Genomic DNA, 25,919 nt, shown 5'->3' with positions numbered 1-25,919 from the left:
ACCCCTGCCACCTACAGAATTTTAAAGATAGTGTGGTGTCACCGCCAGACACCACACTTGCTAGGTGGTAGTTTAAATCGGCCGCGGTCCATTTAGTACATGTCGGACCCGCGTGTCGCCACTGTGTGATCGCAGACCTAGCGCCACCACAAGGCAGGTCTCGTGATACGAACGTGCACCCGCCCCAGTTGTACGGACGACATTACTAGCGACAACACGGACGAAGCCTTCCTCTCATTTGCCGAGAGACAGTTAGAATAGCCTTATGCTAAGTCCATGGCTACGACCTAGCAAGGCGCCAATTGTAACAGTGCATGTATCTTACGAGTCGCATTTGTATAGTCAAGAGAGATGTATCACAAGGAGACATTAAAGTTAAGTATAAAGCAGCTACGTACTTTTCTTGCTACCATTCAATAGTTATCCTGTTCCAGACTTGACTCCAGTCGGCGTGTGTGTACGCGTGCCTTTCTTTCGGCTACTACCGTGTGGCGTAACAGTCTTGTTACGTCACTACAGATAGTATTCCACTCAACATTGTCAAAAGCTTTCTCTAAGTCTACAAATGCTAGAAACGTAGGTTTGCTTTTCATTAATCTATTTTCTAAGATAAGTCGTAGGGTCAGTACTGCCTCAAGTGTTCCAACATTTTCACGTAATCCAAACTGATCTTCCCCGAGGTCAGCTTCTATGAGTTTTTCCATTTGTCTGTAATGAATTCGTGTTAGTATTTTGCAGCTGTGGCTTATTAAACTGATAGTTCGGTAATTTTCCCATCTGTCAACACCTGCTTTCTTTGGGATTTGAATTATCATATTCTTCTTGAAGTCAGGGTATTTCGCCTGTCTCATACATCTTGCTCACCAGATGGAAGAGTTTTGTCAGGGCTGGCTCTCCCAAGGCTATCAGTAGTTCTAATGGAATGTTGCCTATTCCCGGGGCCTTGTTTCGACTTAGGTCTTTCAGTGCTCTGTCAAACTCTTCACGCAGTATCATATCTCCCATTTCATCTTCATCTACATCCTCTTCCATTTCCTCAAGAACATCGCCCTTGTATACACCCTCTATATACTCCTTGCTCCTTTCTGCTGTCCCTTCATTACTTAGAACTGGGTTTCCATCTGAGCTCTTGATATTCGTGCAAGTGGTTCTCTTTTCTCCAAAGGTCTCTTTAATTTTCCTGTAGGCAGTATCTATCTTACCCCTAGTCATATACACCCCTACATCCTTACATGTGTCCTATAGCCATCCTTGCTTAGCCATTTTGCACTTCCTGTCGATCTCATTTTTGAGACGTTTGTATTCCTTTTTGCCTGCTTCATTTACTGCATTTTCTCTTTTCATCAATTAAATTCAATATCTCTTCTGTTACCCAATGATTTCTACTAGCCCTCGTCTTTTTACCTACTTGATCCTCTGCTGCCTTCACTATTTCATCTCTCAAAGCTACCCATTCTTCTTCTACTGTATTTCTTTCCCCCCTTCTTTGCAATCGTTCCCTAATGCTCTCCCTGAAACTCTCTACAACCTCTGGTTCTGTCAGTTTATCCAGGTCCTATCTCCTTAAATTCCCATCTTTTTGCAGTTACTTCAGTTTTAATGTACAGTTCGTAACCAATAGATTGTGGTCAGAGTCCCCATATGCCCCCTGGAAATGTCTTACAATTTAAAACCTGGTTCCTGAATCTCTGTCTTACCATTATATAATCTATCTGATACCTTCCAGTACCTCCAGGCTTCTTCCATGTATACAACCATCTTCCATGATTCTTGAACCAAGTGTTAGCTATGATTAAGTTATGTTCTGTGCAAAAGTCTACCACGCAGCTTCCTCTTTCATTCCTTACTCCCATTCCACATTCACCTACTACGTTTCCTTCTCTTCCTTTTCCTACTGTCGAGTTCCAGTCACCCATGACCATTAAATTTTCGTCTCCCTTCACTATCTGAATAATTTCTTTTATCTCATCATACATTTCATTAACCTCTTCGTCATCTGCGGCATATAAACTTGTACTATTGTGGTAGGCGTGGGATTCGTATCTATCTTGGCCAGAATAATGCATTCACTATGCTGTTTGTAGTAGCTTACCTGCATTTCTATTTTCCTATTCATTATTAAACCTACTCCTGCATTACCCCTATTTGATTTTGTATTTATAACCCAGTATTCACCTGACCAGAAGTCTTGTTCCTCCTGCCACCGAACTTCACTAATTCCCACTATATCTAACTTTAATCTATCCATTTCCTGGCACGACAGTGAAAGATAGCAAAAGTAAAGCCAAAGTTTTAAATTTGGTTTTTAAGAAATTGTTCATGCAAGAGAATCATATAAACATATCGTTATATAAATGATATGGATATAATAGAGAGAAACATTCCACGTGGGAAAAATATATCTAAAAACAAAGATGATGTGACTTACGAAAGTGCTGGCAGGTCGATAGACACACAAACAAACACAAACATACACACAAAATTCATGCTTTCGTAACCGACGGTTGCTTCATCAGGAAAGAGGGAAGGAGAGGGAAAGACGAAAGGAAGTGGGTTTTAAGGGAGAGGGTAAGGAGTCATTCCAATCCCGGGAGTGGAAAGACTTACCTTAGGGGGAAAAGGGACAGGTATACACTCGCACTCACACACATATCCATCGGCACATATACAGACACAACCAGACATATGTAAAGGCAAAGAGTTTGGGCAGAGATGTCAGTCGAGGCGGAAATACAGGGGCAAAGATGTTGTTGAGTGACAAGTGATGTACAATGGGCGGCAACTTGAAATTAGGGGAGGTTGAGGCCTGGTGGGTAGCAGGAAGAGAGGATATATTGAAGGGCAAGTTCCCATCTCCGGAGTTCTGATAGGTTGGTGTCAGTGGGAAGTATCCAGATAACCCGGACGGTGTAACATTGTGCCAAGATGTGCTGGCCGTGCACCAAGGCATGTTTAGCCACAGGGTGATCCTCATTACCAACAAACACTGTCTGCCTGTGTCCATTCATGCGAATGGACAGTTTGTTGCTGGTCATTCCCACATAGAACCCTTCACAGTGTAGGCATGTCAGTTGGTAAATCACGTGGGTGCTTTCACACATGGCTTTGCCTTTGATTGTGTACAACTTCCGGGTTACAGGACTGGAGTAGGTGGTGGTGGGAGGGGTGCATGGGACAGGTCTTACACTGGGGGCAGTTACAAGGGTAGGAGCCAGAGGTCAGGGAAGGTGGTTTGGGGATTTCATAGGGATGAACCAAGAGGTTATGAAGGTTAGGTGGACCGCGGAAAGACACTCTTGCTGGAGTGGGGAGGATTTCATGAAGGATGGATCTCATTTCAGGGCAGGATTTGAGGAAGTCGCATCCCTGCTGGAGAGCCACATTCAGAGTCTGATCCAGTCCCGGAAAGTATCCTGTCACAAGTGGGGCACTTTTGGGGTTCTTCTGTGGGAGGTTCTGGGTTTGAGGGGATGAGGAAGTGGCTCTAGCTATTTGCTTCTGTACCAGGTCGGGAGGGTAGTTGCGGGATGCGAAGGCTGTTTTCAGGTTATTGGTGTAATGGTTCAGGGATTCAGGACTGGAGCAGATTCGTTTGCCACGAAGACAAAAGATGTAGGGAAGCGACCGTTTGATATGGAATGGGTGGCAGCTGTCAAAATTGAGGTACTGTTGCTTGTTGGTGGGTTTGATGTGGACGGATGTGTGAAGCTGGCCATTGGACAGATGGAGGTCAACGTCATGGAAAGTGGCATGGGATTTGGAGCAGGACCAGGTGAATCTGATGGAACCAAAGGAGTTGAGGTTACAGAGGAAATTCCAGAGTTCTTCATCACTGTGAGTCGAGATCATGAAGATGTCATCAATAAATCTGTACCAAACTTTGGGTTGGCAGGCTTGGGTAACCAAGAAGGCTTCCTCTAAGCGACCCATAAATAGGTTGGACATGCGGGATATTTGTGTATAAGGAAGTGTCCAGGTCCTCGTTGCGATGGAGCAATTCCTTTCATGCCGATCACCTGCTACCCTACCTAAAACCTCTTTCCTCATTACCTTAGCCAGCTTCATCCTAACCCACAACTTCTTCACTTTTGAAGGGCAGACATACCAACAATTGAAGGGAACAGCCATGGGTACCAGGATGGCCCCCTAGTACGCCAACCTATTTATGGGTCACTTAGAGGAAGCCTTCTTGGTTACCCAAGCCTGCCAACCCAAAGTTTGGTACAGATTTATTGATGACATCTTCATGATCTGGACTCACAGTGAAGAAGAACTCTGGAATTTCCTCTCCAACCTCAACTCCTTTGGTTCCATCAGATTCACCTGGTCCTGCTCCAAATCCCATGCCACTTTCCATGACGTTGACCTCCATCTGTCCAATGGCCAGCTTCACACATCCGTCCACATCAAACCCACCAACAAGCAACAGTACCTCAATTTTGACAGCTGCCACCCATTCCATATCAAACGGTCGCTTCCCTACAGCTTAGGTCTTCGTGGCAAACGAATCTGCTCCAGTCCGGAATCCCTGAACCATTACACCAATAACCTGAAAACAGCCTTCGCACCCCGCAACTACCCTCCAGACCTGGTACAGAAGCAAATAGCTAGAGCCACTTCCTCATCCCCTCAAACCCAGAACCTCCCACAGAAGAACCCCAAAAGTGCCCCACTTGTGACAGGATACTTTCCGGGACTGGATCAGACTCTGAATGTGGCCCTCCAGCAGGGATACGACTTCCTCAAATCCTGCCCTGAAACGAGATCCATCCTTCATGAAATCCTCCCCACTCCAGCAAGAGTGTCTTTCCGCCGTGTCTTAACCTCTTGGTTCATCCCTATGAAATCCCCAAACCACCTTCCCTAGCCTCTGGCTCCTACCCTTGTAACCGCCCCCGGTGTAAAACCTGTCCCATGCACCCTCCCACCACCACCTACTCCAGTCATGTAACCCGGAAGTTGTACACGATCAAAGGCAGAGCCATGTGTGAAAGCACCCACGTGATTTACCAACTGACATGCCTACACTGTGAAGTGTTCTATGTGGGAATGACCAGCAACAAACTGTCCATTCGCATGAACGGACACAGGCAGACAGTGTTTGTTGGTAATGAGGATCACCCTGTGGCTAAACATGCCTTGGTGCACGGCCAGCACATCTTGGCACAATGTTACACCGTCCGGGTTATCTGGATGCTTTCCACTGACACCAACCTATCAGAACTCCGGAGATGGGAACTTGCCCTTCAATATATCCTCTCTTCCTGCTACCCACCAGGCCTCAACCTCCAATAATTTCAAGTTGCCGCCCCTTGTACATCACTTGTCACCCAACAACATCTTTGCTTCTGTACTTCCACCTTGACTGACATCTCTGCCCAAACTCTTTGCCTTTACATATGTCTGCTTGTGTCTGTATATGTGCCGATGGATGTGTGTGTGTGTGTGTGTGTGTGTGTGTGTGTGTGTGTGTGTGTGTGTGTGTGAGAGAGAGAGAGAGAGAGAGAGAGAGAGAGAGAGAGAGAGAGAGTGAGTATACCTGGTGTGTGTGTGTGTGTGTGTGTGTGTGTGTGTGTGTGTGTGAGAGAGAGAGAGAGAGAGAGAGAGAGAGAGTGTATATACCTGTCCCTTTTCCCCCTAAGGTAAGTCTTTCCGCTCCCGGGGTTGGAATGACCCCTTATCCTCTCCCTTAAAACCCACATCCTTTTGTCTTTCCCTCTCCTTCCCTCTTTCCTGATGAACCAACCGTGGGTTGCGAAAGCTTGAAATTTGTGTGTGTGTTTGTGTGTTTTTTTTATTGTCTCCTATCAACATACCAATGCTTTTGTTTGGTAAGTTACAGCTTCTTTGTTTTTAGTTATATAAACATATATTAACACACAGACTCCCATATGGAGAACACAGTAATAAGGATCCATGGCGTAGAGAAACAACTGAAAGCTAGTAAGTCTCCACATTCTGATGGAATTCCAATTCAATTTAGCAAAGACTACTCTGCAACACTGGTCCCTTACTTAGCTTGCATTTATTGCGAATCTCTCCCCCAGCACAAAGGCCCAAGGTATTAGAAAAAGAAGCATGTCACTCCTATATACAAGAAGTGTAAAAGAACAGACCTGCAAAATTACAGACCAATATCCTTCACTTTGGTGTGCTGCAGAATCCTTGAACATATTCTCAGTTCGAATATAATAAATATCTTCGAGAAGAATAAGCTTCTGTCCACAGATAAGCAAGGTTTTAGAAAGCACCACTCGATCGAAACTCAGCTTGACCTTTTCTCACATGATATCTCGTGAACTATGGATGAAGGGCAACAGGCAGATTCTATATTCCTAGATTTCTGTAAAGTATCTGACACGGTGCCACATTGCTGACAGTTAACAAACACATGAGCCTATGGAATAGGTTCCCAGATATGTGAGTGGCTTGAAAATATCTTAAGTAACAAAAAGTGTATCATCAGGAGTGCCCCAGGGAAATGTGATAAGACTGCTGTTATTTTCTATATACATAAATGATCTGGTGGATGGGGTAAGTAGCTGTTTGTTGATGATACTATGTATACGGGAAGGTGTCAAAGTTGAGTGACAATAGGATGATACACGATGACTAAGACAAAATTTCTAGTTGACGTGTGATGAGTGGCAGCTAGACCTACATGCAGAAAAATGTAAGTTAATGCACATGAGTAGGGCAAACAAAGCAGTAATGTTTGAATACAGGATCAGTAGTGTGCTGCTTGACAGAGTCACATCACTTAAATATCTAGGTGTAATGTTGCAAAGAAATATGAAATGGAATGAGCGTAAGGATTATAGTAAGGATGGTGAATGGTCAACTTCAGTTTATAGGGAGAATTTCCGGAAAGTGTGGTTCATCTGCAAAGGGGACCGCATGTAGGGTACTGTTGGAATTGTGTGAACAAAATATTTCGTGTGAGATGGCAGCAAAGTGCATCTTGTGAAATATAATACAGTAGAACCCCTCTAATCCGAACTCGGATGGTCCGTCACTCCGGTTAGTCCGACCATGCTGAGGCTCGCGAGCCTGTGCCAACTTGTCACTGACTGCACGCCTGTCGGGCCATTGTTGGGATGTCTATCACTGTGCATATTGTTATACTGTATGTTACTGTGCAGTTTTATCCTTTGTTGGGATTAAAAAACGTCGTCATTTGCTTTATTCCATGTTTTCTACAGTACTTATTACTGCAGATTCATTGTGTGTACAGTTGTCTGTTTTTCAACATGTCTGGATTCAAATTTAAACACATAACTCTTTCACTAAACGAAAAATTAGCAGTGCTACAATGACTGGACGAAGGAAAATCGCTCAAAAAAATTGCAAAGGAACTGAATGTAGGTGTTACGACAGTTAAGGACTGGAGGAAGCACCGGAAACACATTTAATCCTATACAGTTACGACTGATGGTGAAAACACACTGAAGAATCGCAAAACATTAAAAAAGTCTAAGCTTGAACTGCTTGATAATGCATTGTGGATGTGGTTTTGTCAAGAAAGAAGGAAAGGAACTCAAATATCCGGGCCAATTCTCAAAGAAAAAGTGATAGTTTTGCACAAAAAACTGGAAGCCGAAAGTAAATTTGCTGCCAGTGAAGGCTGGATTGATCGTTGGAAAATTCGTCATGGTGTCTGATTTGTTTCTATTTACGGTGAAAAACTATCTGCCGATGCCGCAACTGCTAAGGAGTTTTCTGTTAAGTTTAAAGAAATTGTAGAAGAAAATCAACTGTTACCCTGCCAAGTGTATAACATCGACGAGACAGGGCTGAACTTTAAAATGTTGCCAACAAAAACGCTCGCAGCTTCAAATGAATCCGTGGTAGGAACGAAACTTATTACTGATAGAATAACAGTCATTCCTTGTAGCAAAACAGATGATACCCACAAGCTCCTCTTGTTCGTCACTGGCAAATCTACAAAGCCAAGGGCATTCAAAAATATAAACTTATCTTCCTTGCCGGTTTATTACCGCAATAAAAAAATCTGCTTAGATGGACTGCAACATTTTTAAATACTGGTTTTTCGAGGAGTTTGTGCCATCGGTCAAAAAAGACTTGAAGCAAAAAAATCTGCATGTTCGTGCTCTACTGCTCTTGGATAACGCACCATCAGACCCATCTGAGGAAGATTGGGTGAAAGGGGACATAAAAGCTCTCTTTCTGCCTCCTAACGTGACCTCACTCATCCAACCAATTGATCAGGGCGTTATCGAATGGTTAAAAAGGCGATATCGCAGAAAGTATATCAGCTCAATCTTGGAAAAATCTGAAGGTCATAACTTATTTGAGGCAATGAAATCCCTGAACATCAAAGATGCTATTTACACAACCGCTGCAGCAAGGGACAAACTGAAACCTGACACACTGCGAAAATCGTGGCGTAAGCTTTGGGCACAAGTTATGACTGAAAATGAGCATACCGAAGATGGGCAAAACAACGACGCACTGGAAATCGCTAAAGATCTACAAACTCTGGAGCCGAACGTCCCTGCCACTGAAGTTGAAGAGTGGCTCAACGAATGTAAAGAGCTCAATGACGACCAGATTGTTGCCGCTGTTAGCCAGGAAACTGTCAATGAGGACTCGGACGGCGAAGACGAATCCCCCACCCGGACTTCACACAAGACGTAAAAAACGCTTTTTACATCGCCCTTCAATACATCGAGCAGAATCCAACTTCAACTCCAGTGGACATTTTGTGCCTAAAAAATGGAGGGACACTACAGCTAAATCTAGAATAACATCTGCTAAGCACAAATGTATCACTGACATTTTTTCCAAGTAATTTGTTTTTGTTTATACTGTAAAAACAATGCATACAGTATAATCATTTCTTAGTTTATACATACAGTAGTATATTTCTTTGTAAAAAATTTCTTTTTATTTGCAGTGCTATAAACATTTTTTAGTTTACAGTATATATCATTTATACGTTATTAAGTACAGTATAGTACTGTAATTTGTCTGTTGTTTTTCCTTTTAAAACCAATACATATTATAGTGTGTGTAGACGTTTTTTAGTTAATATATTGTTGAACACTGTGTAAAAAAACATCTTTTTATATTGCTGTAGATGTCTTTTAGTTCTTAAATCGTTTAATTTTTTGTGCTAAATGTCTTTTTATATTTTTCTGGATAATCCGACCTTTTTTTTGTTCTGAACATGGTCCCGGTCCCAAAGGTGACGGATTAGAGGGGTTCTACTGTAGACCTCTCTGGTGCTATTGTATGGTCCGAGCTTTGTGTGTGTAAAATAATGATCCTTGGTTGTTGTGTATGATGTATTTTACCTGTAAGTACAAATATATTTACTGGCGCTAAATGACTTTTACTCACTATTACTTACTTAACTGTGTCGACTCGAATAGGTTATGGGCCCAGCGTAGCATTTGGAATAAGTATATCCATAACATAGTAATGAGAAAGTATTGAAAAAGTTCCAGGTAGTGCACTTGCATGAAGTATGGGTTATTCTTACACGATGGATGCAACTCTTTTGTATTATTCTTTACGTTAAGAAAGATCAAAGTTACTGTTAAAATGAGTACAGCACAAATTCCACAGATTGAAAGACTAATGGGTTGCGAAAACAATGCAATGTGGAAATTTGCAGTAGAAGCGTTTTTACGTCTGGATGACCTATGGGATGTGGTGGATGGGACAATGAAATCCACAGATCAGAATTATTCAAGTATATCACTGGTTGACTCGGTGAATTATATTCACCTTGAAAAAGCTGCGACAGCGAAAGAAGTCTGGGACAAATTACGAAGTGCATTTCAGGATGGAGGTCTTACAAGAAAAGTAGGATTATTAAGTGAGTTAATTACCACTCAGCTGGACAAATTCAAACTTGTAGACAAATACGCCACCTCGAACCGACTGAGAAACATTGGGTTTGAGATTGTTGATGAATGGTTAGGGACACTACCGTTGGTAGGACTGCCCGAAAGGTATGCACCTACGATTAAGGGGATGGAAAGTTCAAGCATACCGATCACAGGCGACAGTGTTAAAGTGAAAATCCTACAGGATGTAAAGAATACTTCAAGCTGTCATGTGTTGGGGAAGGAAACTGCATCTGCTCTTTATTAAAAAAAAGGAAGAAATCAGTGAGGTGCTACAGATGTCAGAAGAAGGGGAATACTGCATCTCAGTGCAGAGAAAAAGTAAACCCAAGGTCAGACATGCAGCACAAGAGGTATTTTGCTGATAGCCCAGAGGCAGGGACCAATAATAAAGGTAAGGCGCTCTCATGTTTTTATTCTTTTGGAGATGTGGGTAACTGTCCACTGAAATGGATTTTAGATTCCGGTGCAACTGTGCATGTTGTTAAAGACAAATCTATTCTTTATGATGTTAAAGATAAGACTCATATAGGAATATCTACTGTTGATGGCAGCAAGCTCCAATGTCATTTGGCTGAGGAACTAGACCTACATGTAAGTGTAAATGGTGAACCCAATATGGTTGCAGCACATGACGTTCATTATGTAAAAAATGTTGTGAGTAACCTACTGTCTGTAGGAGAAATTGTCAAGAAGGAAATACAGTCACTTTTGACATGCATGGAGCAACAGTAATCAACGAAAATGGTGAAGTTATAACTACAGCAAGGAACAAAAGGGGTATTTTTTAAGTTGGATACCACTGCAGTAAACTAGAAATGTTAGTCATTCATTATACTCAGCGGAAGGTTTTTTTATAGCACCACAGACTTGAACACTTAAATAGAAAGAGTATATCCTTAATAAAGGTAATGGTAAAGGGAATGCAGAATTATAGTGTATCCAACGACCCTTGTGAGATATGCATAAAAGGAAAACAAACGAGGCTACCTTTTAAAACTAGTAAAAGCAAATCTGCAGAGGTCTTATAGTTAGTTAATCCATACAGATGTATGTGGCCCAAAGGAGTGCAAATCTATGGGAGTTGTTATTTTCTTACGTTTATTGATGATTATTCACAATATACTCATGTTTATTTTCTTAGTTCCAAAGACCAAGTGTGTGTGACTTTTGAGAAATATCATAATATGGTGAAAAGGTGTATGGGAAAGAAGATTAAGATCATCAGGTATGACAACGGGAGAGTATATAATAACCAGAAATTGAAGACACTTCTTGCAAAAATGGGAATCAGGCATCAAACTACAATAAAGTACAACCCATCTCAAAACGGGGTCTGAGAGGAATGGGACCATTCTCAAAAAAGCAAGGAGCATGATAACTGATGCTGGATTATCCAAAGATTTTTGGGCAGAGGCAGTATCAACGGTCATATATTTGAACACTAGATCATCTACAAAAGCATTAAGGAATAGAACCCCCTATGAGATATGGGTAGGAAGGAAACCTGATCTAAGCAATACAAGGGTTTTTGGTTGTGATGCAATGGTGCACATTCCAAAACAGATGAGAGGAAAATGGGACCCAATAAAAAGTACATTTTTGTAGGCTATTGTGAGAAATTCAAAGGGCTATCGATTACTGGATCCATTGAATAAAAGGATAGTCACAAGCAGAGATGTAGTATTCTTTGAAAATAAAAAGGACACTGAAGAGGTCAAGACTACTAAGTTAACTGCACCTAGTTCCAAGAGTGAAACCTTAGGTGAAGAAAGAGAAAGTGAAAACAGAAGGAGGATAGTCAAAGGCAAATGGAGACTAACTGTGATGGCAATGAGTTTGAGGATGAACAAAATGAAGAGAACAACATAAGGCATTCTTCTTGCGTTCAAAAACCAAAAGAATATCTGGACTTCGAGATGTACGCAGTTCTGTCTTTTAATGATGAGCCAGCAACAGCAGAAGAAGCAATGAGCGGCCTGAACTCTCAAGAACGGAAAGAAGCAATGAAGAGAGAATTGGAATCTTTATTTCAGAATGAAACCTCTGAATAGGTAAAAATGCAGCCGATAATAAACCATTACAGGCAAGATGGGTATTCACTTTGAAGAGCCCCGAAAACTCATCACCAAGATATAAAGGACGACTTGTAAAAAAAAAAAAAAAAAAAGATATTCGCAAAACAAGGGGTAGATTACAAGGAAACTTTTTCACCTGTAGTCAAGTATGCCTCACTGAGATAGCTTTGAGCCTTGGCAGCAAAATGAAATTTAAAAATTCATCATATGGATGTAAAAACAGCATATTTAAATGGGAAATTGGAGGAGGAGATATATGTCATTCCACCAAGAGAAGTCATGAGAACCAGATTGGAAAGGGAAAAGATGTGGCATTTGTGAAAAAGTGCACATTGCTGGAATCGATGTCTACATAAAAAATAAATATGAACATGAAGCAATCTATGGCAGATCCCAGTATATACTATAAAAGGGGAAGAGATAATAATAATGGCAATATGGGTGGACAACTTCTTTATCCTGACTGAAAACGAAAGCCAAATGGGAATTTGTAAGAAACAGCTGCAAACCAAGTTTAAGGTGCATGATTTGGGAGAAGTTAAACATTATTTAGGTATGCAGATCACTGAGGATGAAGAGAGACAAGAATTGAGCATAAAATCAATCATCATGTACATAAAAAATCTAAAGGAAATTTGGCATGAGTGACTGTAAACCCATAACTATGCCAATGGAAGTAGGAGTGAAGTTAAATACAAATGAGACACATGTGGCATGTGTCAAGAATGTTCCATATTTAGAAGCAGTAGGGAGCCTGTTATATTCGTCTCAAACGTCACAACCTGACATTGCTTTTGCCACCAACGCAGTGAACAGACATTGCAGAGACCCACAGGAAAAGCACTGGGAAGCTCTGAAAAGGACATTCCAATATCTAAGAGGAACATCAAACCACGAATTAAGATATCATAATAAAGAAGGCAATGCAAAACTAGAAGGCTACAGTGATGCGGACTGGTGGAGTGAATTAGGAGATAGGCACTCCACTACTGGCTGCTGCTTTAAATTAAGGGTCGGCCTCACTTCATGGTACTGTCAGAAGCAAAAAACAGTCGCATTGAGTACCATATAGGCCAAGTTTTTGGCACTATCTTACACCACACAGGAAGCACTATGGCTAAAAACATTAATATGTGAAATAGAACTCAATTTAATTGTGTAATTGTGGAACCTATAACAATCTTCTGTGACAATAAAGGTGCCATTAACCTACCTAAAATTGATGTCACAAGTGCTAGGACAAAACATATTGATCAAAGGCACCATTTTATTCGGGACCTCATAGAGCGACAATACATTGCCGTGGACTACCTGCGCACAGAAGACATGTTGGCTGTCCTGCTGACAAAACCCTTGGATGAAGAGAAATTTGAAAAGACTGTGGGGCTATTTGGTTTATCTTATGAAGGCAAAACACAAAATATATGTTCAAAGGCGTTGTTGGAATTAGAATTGTGTGAACAATATATTTCATGTGAGACGGCGGCAAAATGCATCATGTGAAATATAATAGACCTCTCTGGTGCTATTGTATGCTTTGATTTTTATGTGTGTAATATAACGTTCCTTGGTTGTTGTGTTCGATGTATTTTACCTGCAAGTGCAAATATAGTTACTGGCACTAAATGTCTTTTACTCACTATTACTTATTCAACTGTGTTGACTCTAATAGATACTAGTGCAAATCATTGTTGAGTACTGTTCGAGTGTTTGGGATCTGCACCAAGTGGTATTAAAGGAAGACTTCGAAGCAGTTCAGAAGTGGGGTGAAATCAAATGGGAATCACTGGAGGATAGGTAACATTCTTCTCAAGGAGTGCTATTGACAAAATTTAGAGAATTGGCAACTATAAGGGTGAGGTCATAACAAAAATCCATGGAATGTGCAAATAACTAAACTAATGAATAGTTAGTGAACAAAGATGTCTGACAGTTGCAGTAGGATTGGTGTGGCTGCTTCATGTGTCTACCTGAACCAACCATGTAATGCCATTCCATGTGTTTCTCTGTGGCAACATTTTAGTGTTGTCACAACTCTATAGATCACTATTGTTTTCATCACAGCCACTTGCAGTTCAATTGAAAGATGGTAAAAGCACTGCCAGCTGTCAGGAATCATTTTTTGCCAATTCTACTAGACAGTAAAAGAAGTGCTACTCAAGGGCAAATCTTTACTTTAACCCCAAGTTCCGCATGAGTACGCTGCAACCCAATTTGAATGATTATGTATATTTGCTGGGATCGCAACCCTGTTTGAATTAAGAAGAGTGTTGCCAAAATGCTGAAGAATTTGTTGCAGCAACATTCAGAAAAGAACTCCCAACATCTCAAGTGCATCTACTGGCAAGTCTCTATTTCCAGAAGGCAATCTACAAATGGTCGTTCGCCTTCTACTTATCACTCTCATAGGAACCACACAGATAAAACTGGCCTACAAGTCATCGACCAACTGGAAACTAATTACAAGTGGTGCCCCACAAGTTACCATCTTAGGCCTCTTACTTTTTCTTGTGTCCATTAATGCCCTTTAAACAGCAATATTACCAGAAGCCAAATTTGTTATGTCTGCAGATGACACAAACATCACCATAAATAGCAAAACAGCCCAGTTTTAAAACAGTGGTTAATGCAATTTTCGGGTCAATGGAAGTGTCCGATTCCACCCATCTGCTGACCCATGACGTAAGGGTGTTGTGGTGTGTGACGCCATTAAGGCGCGCAGTTTATGAGCTGGTTATGTTTGTAGATGTCGTCTTGTTATGTTTGATGGTGCCCTCTGTGTGTGTGTGTGTGTGTGTGTGTGTGTGTGTGTGAGGGGGTTTGACCTGCTTTGCAGTGCCAAAATTTGAGGTCAACTGCAGCTGCCGATACCGAAACACCAACTACTACAACAAAAACTACGGAAACTGGAATCAGACAAATCCCTTGACCACAGATGACGATACCAAAACACCAATACCTGCATATAAAACTCTACGAAAATTGTAATCAGTCATGTCCCGTGACCGTAACTATTGATATGAAAAAACCAACACCTACAACTATGAAAAATAGAACCAAAACAACAGCAACTCAAAAAATTCAAAAGTCAAACATCCCAACATAGATTAACACATTTGATACACAATAAATACACAAAACATTACAACTTGAGAAACATTGACCCAAAAAAACAATTACCTACCACCAACAAATTTTGGTCAAAGGGAAGTGTCCGATTCCTGTAGATTTTGTAATTATATTTTTTATTCATCATTTTGTGTGGTTTGAGGGTGTTTTTTTTTTTTTTTTGCCCGCTCCCTAAAACCCCCAATTTTTCATGGTTGTCCTTAGTTTGATTGTGTTTTTGGAGGGAGATGTTATTGTCTTATTCATACGTATTTTCACGTTTTTTGCTGTATGTATGTAGAGACATCATAGGCACTATATTGGAGAAGCTTAGAATAGCCACTTCCACCATATTGATGACGTCATGGGTCAAAGCAGACGGGTGGAATCAGACACTTCTGTAATCCTCAAAATTTCATGGGCAATAATAAATGATTTCTACGAATTTTGCAATCAAACTTTGAAAAGACAGACTATATGCAGTTAAAAACTTGCAGGAGACTATGTCTAAAATATGATAAGCATATAGAAGAGAGACAGAGTGCAACATTCTTTGGATTACAACTTGATGAAAAATTCAATTGAGAGGAGCATATCGCAGAATGGCTTAAAAAAGTATCTTAATAAATCTATGTGCAATGTGGAAACTGCCCGACACAGGTGATAAGTGTGAATATACAATCCAAAACATGTTGTCATAGCAATCATTAACATTATGTCACTGTCAGAGCCAATGACTTGTATTTAATATACTTCTTGACACATAATGCCATATGCCAGCACCCATAAAAGTTTGGCTACCAATAAAGTTTAGCTTAAAAGAAGTGTGGAAGATTTATCAATGACCAAATCCTTGGGACTAGTGTAGCGGGGGATACAACCCGTCGGCTTTGGACAATGACGTCACAAGTCGCCAAACGAGAAGCGATTCTTCTTAGTGTTGTAGCTCCCTTCAGTAGCTGATAAGTGTTTTTTGGCTTTTTTAAAAAAACTCACGAGATAGAATAAACAGATCCACTTTATTAAGCAATCAGTAAAAAGACGAAACTGAAACATAACAGCAAAAGCAAAAATGGTAAACTGCTCTCTGGCGACTTGTGACGTCATTGTCCAAAGCCGACGGGTTGTATCCCCTGCTACACTAGACCCAAATCCTTTTATTCCAATGATAAATTTCTTAGCAGAACCAATTAATATACAAATCAGAAATTTATCAAATATTATGTTACTGGTACAAAAAATCTGACTTATGCACATCTGAAATGACGTGATGTGATAAATTTAAATAAGTGTTGTAAACTAAGTGTATGTCTGATGATGACTGGCTACAATAGCCAAAGATTTATCATGTGTAATTCGGGTTGTGATAAGTTAATTACTAGGCCTACTTCTCAAATGAATGTATGTTCAACATTTTTTGACTTATCTTGCAGCTACGAAGGCCATTTCACTTAGGGTCAAATCGACACATTTGCTGGTAGTCACTTATTTAGTTATGCAGTATTTAGTCACACATTTTGCTGAACTATAATCTATCAACTCACCCTTAGGATTTGGATTAGTTTCAAACACGTGTAGCTGTTGTGGATTTGCTGTGAATGTGTAGACTTTGATTACACCTTCCAGTATAACGACAATTCTATCTCTCCTGAGACGTACTCCTCGGACAGGTGCATTGAATTCCATCGCAATGACAGGTGACTTCTTCAAATCATCCCATATCATCACTAAACAGAACAAAGCATTACATACACCGATGAATACATAACAATAAAACTATTACGTCTACATGTGTTCGAGGTAATTTGAAATACACATATCTTACTATTACTTATATGTAGCTATGTAGTAACCTCTGTTCGGAGGGTAGAGCGGCCGTGGTCCACCTCCGACAAGCGCCAAATAATTGCACCGGAACAGCATTTCAACATAACCAAGACCACCTTCAGAAAAATCTTGTCGTTCTTTTTCTTTTAGTGGATCACAGTTATACACTCGAAAACCATTCTCCATTCCGCATGCAAAGCATCCTGAAATGTCGAACGTCTGTAAGCAAAACTGCGCACGTTGTACACTGTACACATTGCGGTGTCACCACGCGCACGACAATTCTCACCTTGGTCCTGATTGAAACCCGCATACAGGAGCCCATTATTGTATGGATTGGTGGTTCCTAAATTCATGTCTCTTGTAATCGTGTGCGGTGCCAAGATAAAGAAAATTTAACCTAATTTTATCTACATGCCTTCCCAGTAGTGCTGTAACCACTACTCTACTGCAGCCATTTTTATTGACATTCGCGTCCAACCAATAAGATTTTTTATTTCCCCACCGTAGACGCGGCCAAAACAAAACATAGTCGCAAAGCGGTAAGTGTTTGGTTGTGAAAGAGGATACATGATCCACTCTGTTGTCTGAGGGGTTATATGAAATGTATGGCCAAGTGTTAACGCCTGTCCACGTTAGAGGCATTGCCAGTAGAACCTGTCGCTGTGTTTTCAGCACTACAACTGGAAATATGAAACAACAGATCCCACGAAAGAAAGGAAAAAGTTCTCATCTGTGGTTGCTCCGTCAATTTTCAGACCCTTACGTGGAGAAAGCCAAGATGTCAAACTACAGGTTAATGTAATTGATATCGGAATTTTTTAAATAGTCTGTTTGTGACTAAATAATCTTAATCGTGGTTGATAGGTGTCGCAGTGCATTCAAGTTGAGGGAGATAGATGACAGATTCCATATACTGAGTCCTGGCCAGTGTGTTATAGATTGTGGGGCTGCTCCTGGCAGTTGGACCCAAGTTGCTGTTGAACGGGTTAACGCATTGGGGACAGGTAAAACATTGCATCATTTTTTATATGTTTGTACATGGTCCATTTTAATAACAGCGAGACACATGAAGGAGTAAAACACAAAAATATACAAATGTAAAGAAAATTATTGGTTGCTATTAATAGTGACTTTGTTATCCACTGTTAACATTTAGTAGTTTGTAAAGTTTTTAATCTGATGTTAACAGTTAATGTCGTCTGTATTACATGGTAACTGAGTGTTAGAGTGCCTGTGCCATTCACATTACGAAAGTTCCACGTTTTTATTAGTATTATTCCTTTAATTCGAAAAAGTTCGTCAGGAGAGAAATAGCTGGCGTAGGTTTAAATATGTTCACGCTAAAAACGGAGTAAATATCGTCTTGATGAATTTATTTGCGTTTCTATTGTTGTTGTGGTCTGCAGTCCACATACTGGTTTGATGCAGCTCCCCATGCAACTCTATCCTGTGCAAGCTTCTTCATTTCCAAGTAACTACTGCACCCAACATCCTTCTGAATCTGCTTAGTGTATTCGTCTCTTGGTCTCCCAGTACAATTTTTACCCTCCACAGTGCCCTCCAATACTAAATTAGTGATCCCTTGATGCCTCAGAACAATTCCTACCAACCAATCCCTTCTTCTAGACAAGTTGTGCCACAAATTCCTCTTCTTCCCAATTCTATTCAGTACCTCCTCATTAGTTACGTGATCTACCCCTCTAATCTTCAGCATTCTCTTGTAGCACCACATCTCAAAGGCTTCTATTATCTTCTTGTCTGAACTATTTATCGTCCATGTTTCACATCCATACATGGCTTCACTCCATACAAATACTTTGAGAAAAGACTTTCTGACACTTCAATCTATACTTGATGTTAACAAATTTGTCTTCTTCAGAAACGCTTTTCTTGCCATTGCCAGTCTAAATTTTATGTCCTCCCTACTTCGACCATCATCAGTTATTTTGCCCCCCAAATAGCAAAAGGGTCATTCCATGTCAGTTCAACCAGGGGCTCCAGCTCTTAGTCTCAGATTTGACTGAAATTCAGTACACTAATTCTACCATGTGTGGAACACTCGTCTACAAAGTATTAGTTTCCCCTGCCAATTAGTTCCAGAATTATGACTTGTGAAAGAAGGTGGCATCACCCGGAAATTGCAACCCGCACCTGGCAGTCTATCTTCAGACTCAACTTCAGGTCTTCATAACTTTTGAACTATTCCGCACTGTCCAGTGAAATTTTTACAACCCAGTAACATCCATTTAGAGAACACATTCCATGAATCAAAACACCAACAACATATTTCTGAAGGGAAATAAAAAATTCCAAAATGTGATTAAAAAAATGTAATACGTTAAAAGGTACATATTGTAGGTGCCCTCTATGCCAAATATAATTCACTCAAAAAGGGTATAAATTTTTTTGTGGTAAGCGTAATGTGGCCTAAACACACACACAGAACTCATCATGCCCATATCAGTCACAAAAATGAGTTACATGCACACGAAAATACAAAAATTTGAAAAATTACCTGAAAAATATGGATTTTTGAAATGTGGTAGCACAAAAGGGACAAGTGGTATCCAAGCCAAATTTCACACACTGCATAAGTAGACCATAATGATATACATCTCAAAATTTCAGCATGTTATTGCAAGACATTTGTGTACAATGCATTAATGTTTACTGCACCTTAACTGCTAAAAACCAGTCAATTGTGCTTCGAACAGAAGTTCTCCCACACTTTAGCTACTGTACTCTGTACATTGAGTGGCAAGTTGTACTGTCTTCCTGACACTGTGGTAGGAACTGGAACTGTCATAAGAATATGTTCAAAAGTAATCCAACACCTGTCTGCCAAACGTGGTCAATGAAATGATCTTGCTGGTCCTGCTGTTGCCATGAAGTTCACAAATATATCACCTTCTGCTTCACAGCACTCTGCAACACATCCTAAGTACCATTTGTCATCATAAAAAGCAATAACATAGCAACCTGGTTGTATGTTGCTACTTTTGCTTCTGAATCCTGAGTCAGACACACTGTGAAGAGACATGTTGTGCATGCACCTGTAGTTATAACCAGACAATCTGCACATTGTCACAGTCCGCTGGAGAGAAGTGATGATGGCTCCTTATGCCTGCAACAGTTTAACGTGTTCTAGTCTGCTTTTTAGCAACTCTTTGACTGATTTCACTTCATCTTTCGAAACATAGAATGATTGTATGCCAGAGATATTTTTCTGTACCCAGATAAATATTTGAAGAGGTGTTAAAATGTGACCTTCTGTAGCGTGCTGCGGACTAGCTCATGATGCCGTGCACTTAATGGTAGCACCAATACAATCACATACATTTTTACCCTGACTTGTTGCGAAAAAATTCCATTCTGCGCGAATCTGAAAATCGTGGTAATGCTTCCATAAATTTTTGAGATTTTTACAGTTTTTGTACTGACTAGCTGCCCCATCACTGAAGTATTTCACAAAATGTATGTGAGGCAGCTTGTTTTTCACATATGCCATGACAGTGCGAATGTGGGCATGAACTGCAATGGCATCATGAAGTAAACAGTCACTAAAAATGTACAGGTTCATGACAGACACATCACCTGATTCACCTCTATAGTAAATCGCAAATGGCTGGAGAGTTGCTTGACTGTTGTCCCAATGATATCCTTGGATGGCATCTTGAACTGTAAATGCATAATTTTCAGAAAAGTCTAGTATTACCATAATTTCAACTTGTTTCAAATTATCCTTACAAAACTGGAGCTAAGCTGATTGTGCTGTTGCTGTGATGCTGTGTGTGGTCAGTTTGTCCGTTTTTTGACAACACATTTCAACAAAATCTTCCACTGTACTTTGCTTTGTTTCAAGACTTGTGCGATCCATGTGTGTCCGTTGTTTATAAGAAACAAGTTCATCGTCATCCATAGGGAGTTCACCATAAAGTTTGTTATTCATGTGTTCTGCAAGACTTGCCTTACCGGGACACTTTTAACACCTGTGTATCATGCACTGGTAGGAACTGATGTCACACACTAGCAGCTTCATTGCACGTTTGTAATCCAGACCAGAGGCCTTTATAGCAGCAAACATGAGCTTAGAATTTTGATGGGTCTCACATACACAAACATTGTGTGTGCCCCTTGCACTTACAGGCACAACCCATTTTGGCTGAAGATTGAAAAAAGATGATAAACCTACTTTGGTATTGGGATACTTTTCCTTGAATTCTACATATAGTTCTGATATGTTGCATAGCAAGTCTTTTTTTTATCTGTACACGTACATTTCCCATTTTCACCATTACATAGTCTCCTTTTTCCAGGCATTATTTGGCTGTAGTCATTATTTTCATAAAACTCTGACCCAGCAAGGTGGCGCAGTGTGTAGCACACTGGACTCGCGTTTGGGAGGACAATGGTTCAATCTCGTCTCCGGCCATCCTGATTTAGGTTTTCCGTGATTTCCCTAAATCGCTTCAGGCAAATGCTGGGATGGTTCCTTTGAAAGGGCATGGCCGATTTCCTTCCCCATCCTTCCCTCACCCGAGCTTGCGCTCCGTTTCTAATGACCTCGTTGTCGACGGGACGTTAAACACTAATCTCCTCCTCCATAAAACTCCGACACTAGCACCTTTATTTCTGAACTCTGTTGCTTATCCTGAGCCTGCTGAAGTTGTGGAAGCACTCCTTGGGTTGCTTTTATTTTCCTAGCTTGCTTTACCATATATGTAGAAACACTGAATTCCATTGCGGTGTAGTCAATAGACCAGCTGGAAGGTGCAAGGGTAAGAATAGCTACTTTTTTCTGGCATGTGGATATGAAACATTTTTCTTTTAAATCATGCACAATTTTGTCCAAATCAGGGTATTTCTGGCATGATTTCCGTTCCTTTGGAGCAGATAGTTCTTCCTCTTCCACCATTAGTGTGTCAGCTATTTGTGTTTTAATTCCATTTGAGCTCCTTGTAGTTTTCTTCTACCATACCTGGTCCTGTCTCTTTTCCCAACTTTGTGTGTCTTCATGGGAGACAAACGAAGAGCAGTCACTGAAGTATTTAATTGCTCATCCGCTGTGGTTGTAGGTGGCTGATACTCTTCGTCACTGTCATGTAAATTATCAGAATAGTCTTCATTTTTTAGCAGTGTAAGACACCTCGAACATAACTTTTTCCCTGGTTTCATGTTAAGTCGCATGCACTGATTCACTTTCAATACTGATTTTATATCAATTTCTCTGAGGCTACACTTCACACTTCACTGTCTTCTTATGAGTCTGAAATGGATCAAAACAACAACTTTGTAGGAAAGAATACTTATCCAGAAACACTTTCATATGATGATAACAAACACTAAAGTTTCCTGGAACTGTACTTCTTGTGCCCACAGGGTGTATCCCGTATCTGCATAGCAACAAATCTTGGTCCGATTCATCCAGATCATAAAGTACAAAGCGAATGCCACATTTTGTTCCATATGTTGTTTTAAGACATTCAGATGTTTGTGCTCTACCAATACTTCAACTTGTTTGAACAAAAGCACCACTAGTACACTCATCTGCCTCCATACTGACTTTCCACAATAGTACTGACCAGTCTGAACTAGAATCTTAAAAACATAAGTAACCTGTAATTGTTGCTTGTTTCCTTTGTTGTTCCTACCTAACAATGACTCACTCTGTCCCTGAAGACTACCACTGTTTAACTTTCTGTTGCCTAATGGTTCCTAACAATTGTTGCAGCTTTATCTCAAACAAGCTGTCTGCATCATCACTATTACTTGCTGAATCGTGTTAAAAGAAACGTAACCAAATACATCTCTGTCAACTTTTATTGTACATAAATGCCTTGCAATAACAAGTTGAAAGTTTGCCACATATTATATTAAGGTATACTTATGCAGTGTTTGAAATTTGTCTTGGATACCACGTGTCCCTTTTGTGCTACCACACTTTGAAAATCCATGTTTTTCAGGTAATTTTTCAAATTTTTGTATTTTCCTGTGCACGTAACTCATTTTTGTAACTGATATGGGCATGATGAGTTCTGTGTATGTTTAGGCCACATTAAGCTTACCACAAAAAATTTATACCCTTTTTGAGTGAATTATATTTGGCATAGAGGGCACCCACAATATGTACCTTTTAATGTATTACATTTTTAAAATCACATTTTGGATTTTTTTATTTTCCGTCAGAAATATGTTTTTGGTGTTTTGATTCATAGAGTGTGTTCTCTAAGTGGATGTTACTGGGTTGTAAAAATTTCACTGGACTGTGCGGAATAGTTCCAAAGTTATTAAGACCTGAAGTTGGGTCTGAAGATAGATTGCCAGATGCGGGTTGCAATTTCCTGGTCACGCCACTTTCTTTCACAAGCCATAATTCTGGAACTAATTGGCAGTAGAACTTAAAATTTTGTACATGAGTGTCCCACACTTGGTAGCATTGGTGTGCTAAATTTCAGCCAAATCTGAGAGTATCAGCTGGAACATTTTCTCAAATTGGTTGAATTGACATGGAATGACCCAAAATTTATCTACTACTTTAAGTGTCTCATTTCCTAATCTAATTCCCTCAACATCACCTGATTTAATTAGACTACATTCCCATATCCTCATTTTGCGTTTGTTGATGTTCATCTTCGAAGACATTGTCCATTCTGTCCAACAGTTCTGCCACGTCCTTTACTGCCTCTGACAAAATTACAATGACATTGGCAAATTAAATTTTTTATTTCTTCCCCATGGATTTTAATTCCTATTCCAAATTTTTCTTTTGTTTCCTTTACTGCTTGCTCAATGTATATATTGAATAACATCGGGAATAGGCTACAACCCGTCTCACTCCCTTCCCAACCACTGCTTCCCATTCATGCCCCTCAACTCTTATAACTGCCATCTGGTTTCTGTAGAAATTGTAAATAGCCTTTTGCTCCCTGTATTTTACCCCTGCCACCTTTAGAATTTGAAAGAGAGTACTCCAGTCAACATTGTCAAAAGCTTTCTCTATGTCTACAAATGCTGGAAATGTAGGTTTGCCTTTCCTTAATCTATCTTCTAAGATAAGTCATAGGGTCAGTATACCCTCACATGTTCCAGTATTTCTACAGAATCCAAACTGATCTTTCCCCAAGGTCAGCTCGTACCAGTTTTTCCATTCGCCTGTAAAGAATTCATGTCAGTATTTTGCAGCCGTGTCTTATTAAACTGATAGTTTGATAATTTTCACACCTTTCAACAAGTGCTTTCTTTGGGATTGGAATTATTATGTTCTTCTTGAAGTCTGAGGGTATTTCGCCTGTCTCATACATCTTGCTCGCCAGGTGGAAGATTTTTGTCAGGGCTGGCTTCTCCAAGGCTATCAGTAGTTCTAATGGAATGTTGTCTATTCCCGATGCCTTGTTTTGACTTAGATCTTTCAGTGCCCTGTCAAATTCTTCACGCAGTATCATATCTCCTATTTCATCTTCACCTACGTCCTCTTCAAATCGTGTAAAAATGTGAGAGTTCATAATGTTTGTGTACATGAATTACCCACATCTGATTTTGGTAAGTTTATACTAGAGGATTCAGTGTTAGAAGTCTTGCCTGGTATCACTAATTTTTTTCACTCATATCAGTGTGTGTAAACACAACTGGAAAAGGTCACTAATATGTACAAACACATAGGTACCTATCTGCATGATTGTTGTTAATGTTATGACCGTGAATGACAACTGTGCATGTTGCCTCAGATTACTTAGTATTTTGGGAATTAGTGTGTTGGGATTGTGAACTGCTGTTTCACTGGGCCCAATGCAGTGGGTCAGGAGGAGGGATTTCTACGGAGGCTATTTAGATTAAGTGTAAAAAAAAAAAGACAAGAAGTTCACAGAACAAGACATGCTTCAGGCAGAGACTGAGGCCACAAAAATTGACTTAGACCAACTGGGGGGGGGGGGGGGGGGGGAGGAAGTGGGACATGTGAAGGGGTAATAGGAAAGGATCAAAAAGGGAATTGTTCAGAATAGATTGTTATTTTATCTTTGTGCTAAAGGCAGATGTAACCGATTACCTGTTGAGGGAGAGAAACCTCATTCAACTGTAGAAGACAGGAGATGCTGCAGTTCATTAACAAGACGTTAAGTGACAGATTGAGGACAAGATAAATGGAAAAAGATAGGTGCTGCTACCATTTAACAGTCATGGGAAGTTTGTAAACAAACAGCTACAGGGAAAAGTAATATCAGGGTACCAGGTCATAAGTATTGTAAAACATAGTGCTGCCCTTGGTCAGGTAATGGGGGATAGTGAGACACAGAAAAGGAATTTGAGCGAAGAAGATCTGATATTGATAGTTAGGAGAGGAGGTAGCAACATGGCCAAGAATAAGTAATAATAGTCATTAGTGAATGACTTCTCCCAACATAATGGGCAGTGCTAGATTCCAGGTGGCACTTAATTGAAAAACCTGCATCCCTATTGATTAAATTGTCCACCATAAGGATATGTATGGCCTCCTTAGGAACACAGTCCCATAAAGACATTGCTGAGGCTAAAACTTCAGTCTTGTTGTGAAATGTGATTCCCTGTGTCCAGGCACTGCTTCGCTACCACTGATTTATCAGGTTGCCCCAGCCGTGTGTGATGATGGTATTCAATACAACATTCTTGCATAGTTTGGCATGGGATCATATATACTCCATGTTTGCTAAGGCCAAGATTGTCTTTGACTGAACACAACAAATTCTTCACTTTTTTTTTTGTGCCAACAAAACACTTGATGTCATTTCTCTTCAGAATTCTTTCTATTCTTGAAGACATGCTGCCAAAATACAGCAAGAAATCATTGCAATGGGTGCCTCTGAACCTTCGTTTACATTGCTGCTCTGAACTTGCTTAGAGCAGAATGTGTGGCGTATCTGTTTATCAGAATAGCCATTGTGTTCGAATACCATTTTTAGGTGATGTAGTTCACCAGGCAGACTGTCGGTGTGGGAGACCTCATGTGCTATATGTACCAAAGAGTGTAAGACACTAGTGTGTTTTACAGGATGAT

The 25,919-nt window shown here is 40.3% G+C and overlaps 2 protein-coding genes across 3 annotated transcripts in view; one reads left to right on the top strand and one right to left on the bottom strand.

Annotated features, from left to right (window-relative positions):
- Window positions 1-17,384, bottom strand: part of LOC124595286 (WD repeat domain phosphoinositide-interacting protein 3) — a 128,941-nt gene extending 111,557 nt beyond the window's left edge. The window contains exons 1-3 of the mRNA XM_047133969.1: window positions 17,178-17,384; window positions 16,915-17,091; window positions 16,606-16,788 (exon numbers count right to left, since the gene is read on the bottom strand). Coding sequence (XP_046989925.1) covers window positions 16,606-16,788; window positions 16,915-17,091; window positions 17,178-17,244 — 427 coding nt within the window. The 5' untranslated portion in view covers window positions 17,245-17,384. The remainder of the gene's footprint in view (window positions 1-16,605; window positions 16,789-16,914; window positions 17,092-17,177) is intronic.
- A 28-nt stretch (window positions 17,385-17,412) lies between these two features.
- Window positions 17,413-25,919, top strand: part of LOC124595287 (rRNA methyltransferase 2, mitochondrial) — a 65,824-nt gene continuing 57,317 nt past the window's right edge. The window contains exons 1-2 of one of the 2 annotated variants that reach the window (XM_047133971.1): window positions 17,413-17,683; window positions 17,756-17,895. In XM_047133971.1, coding sequence (XP_046989927.1) covers window positions 17,493-17,683; window positions 17,756-17,895 — 331 coding nt within the window. In that variant the 5' untranslated portion in view covers window positions 17,413-17,492. The remainder of the gene's footprint in view (window positions 17,684-17,755; window positions 17,896-25,919) is intronic. The other variant, XM_047133970.1, reaches the window with a different exon arrangement.

Source organism: Schistocerca americana, chromosome 2, assembly GCF_021461395.2.
Source record: "Schistocerca americana isolate TAMUIC-IGC-003095 chromosome 2, iqSchAmer2.1, whole genome shotgun sequence".
NCBI lineage: Eukaryota > Metazoa > Arthropoda > Insecta > Orthoptera > Acrididae > Schistocerca > Schistocerca americana.
This window is presented reverse-complemented; position numbering and strand designations above follow the sequence as displayed.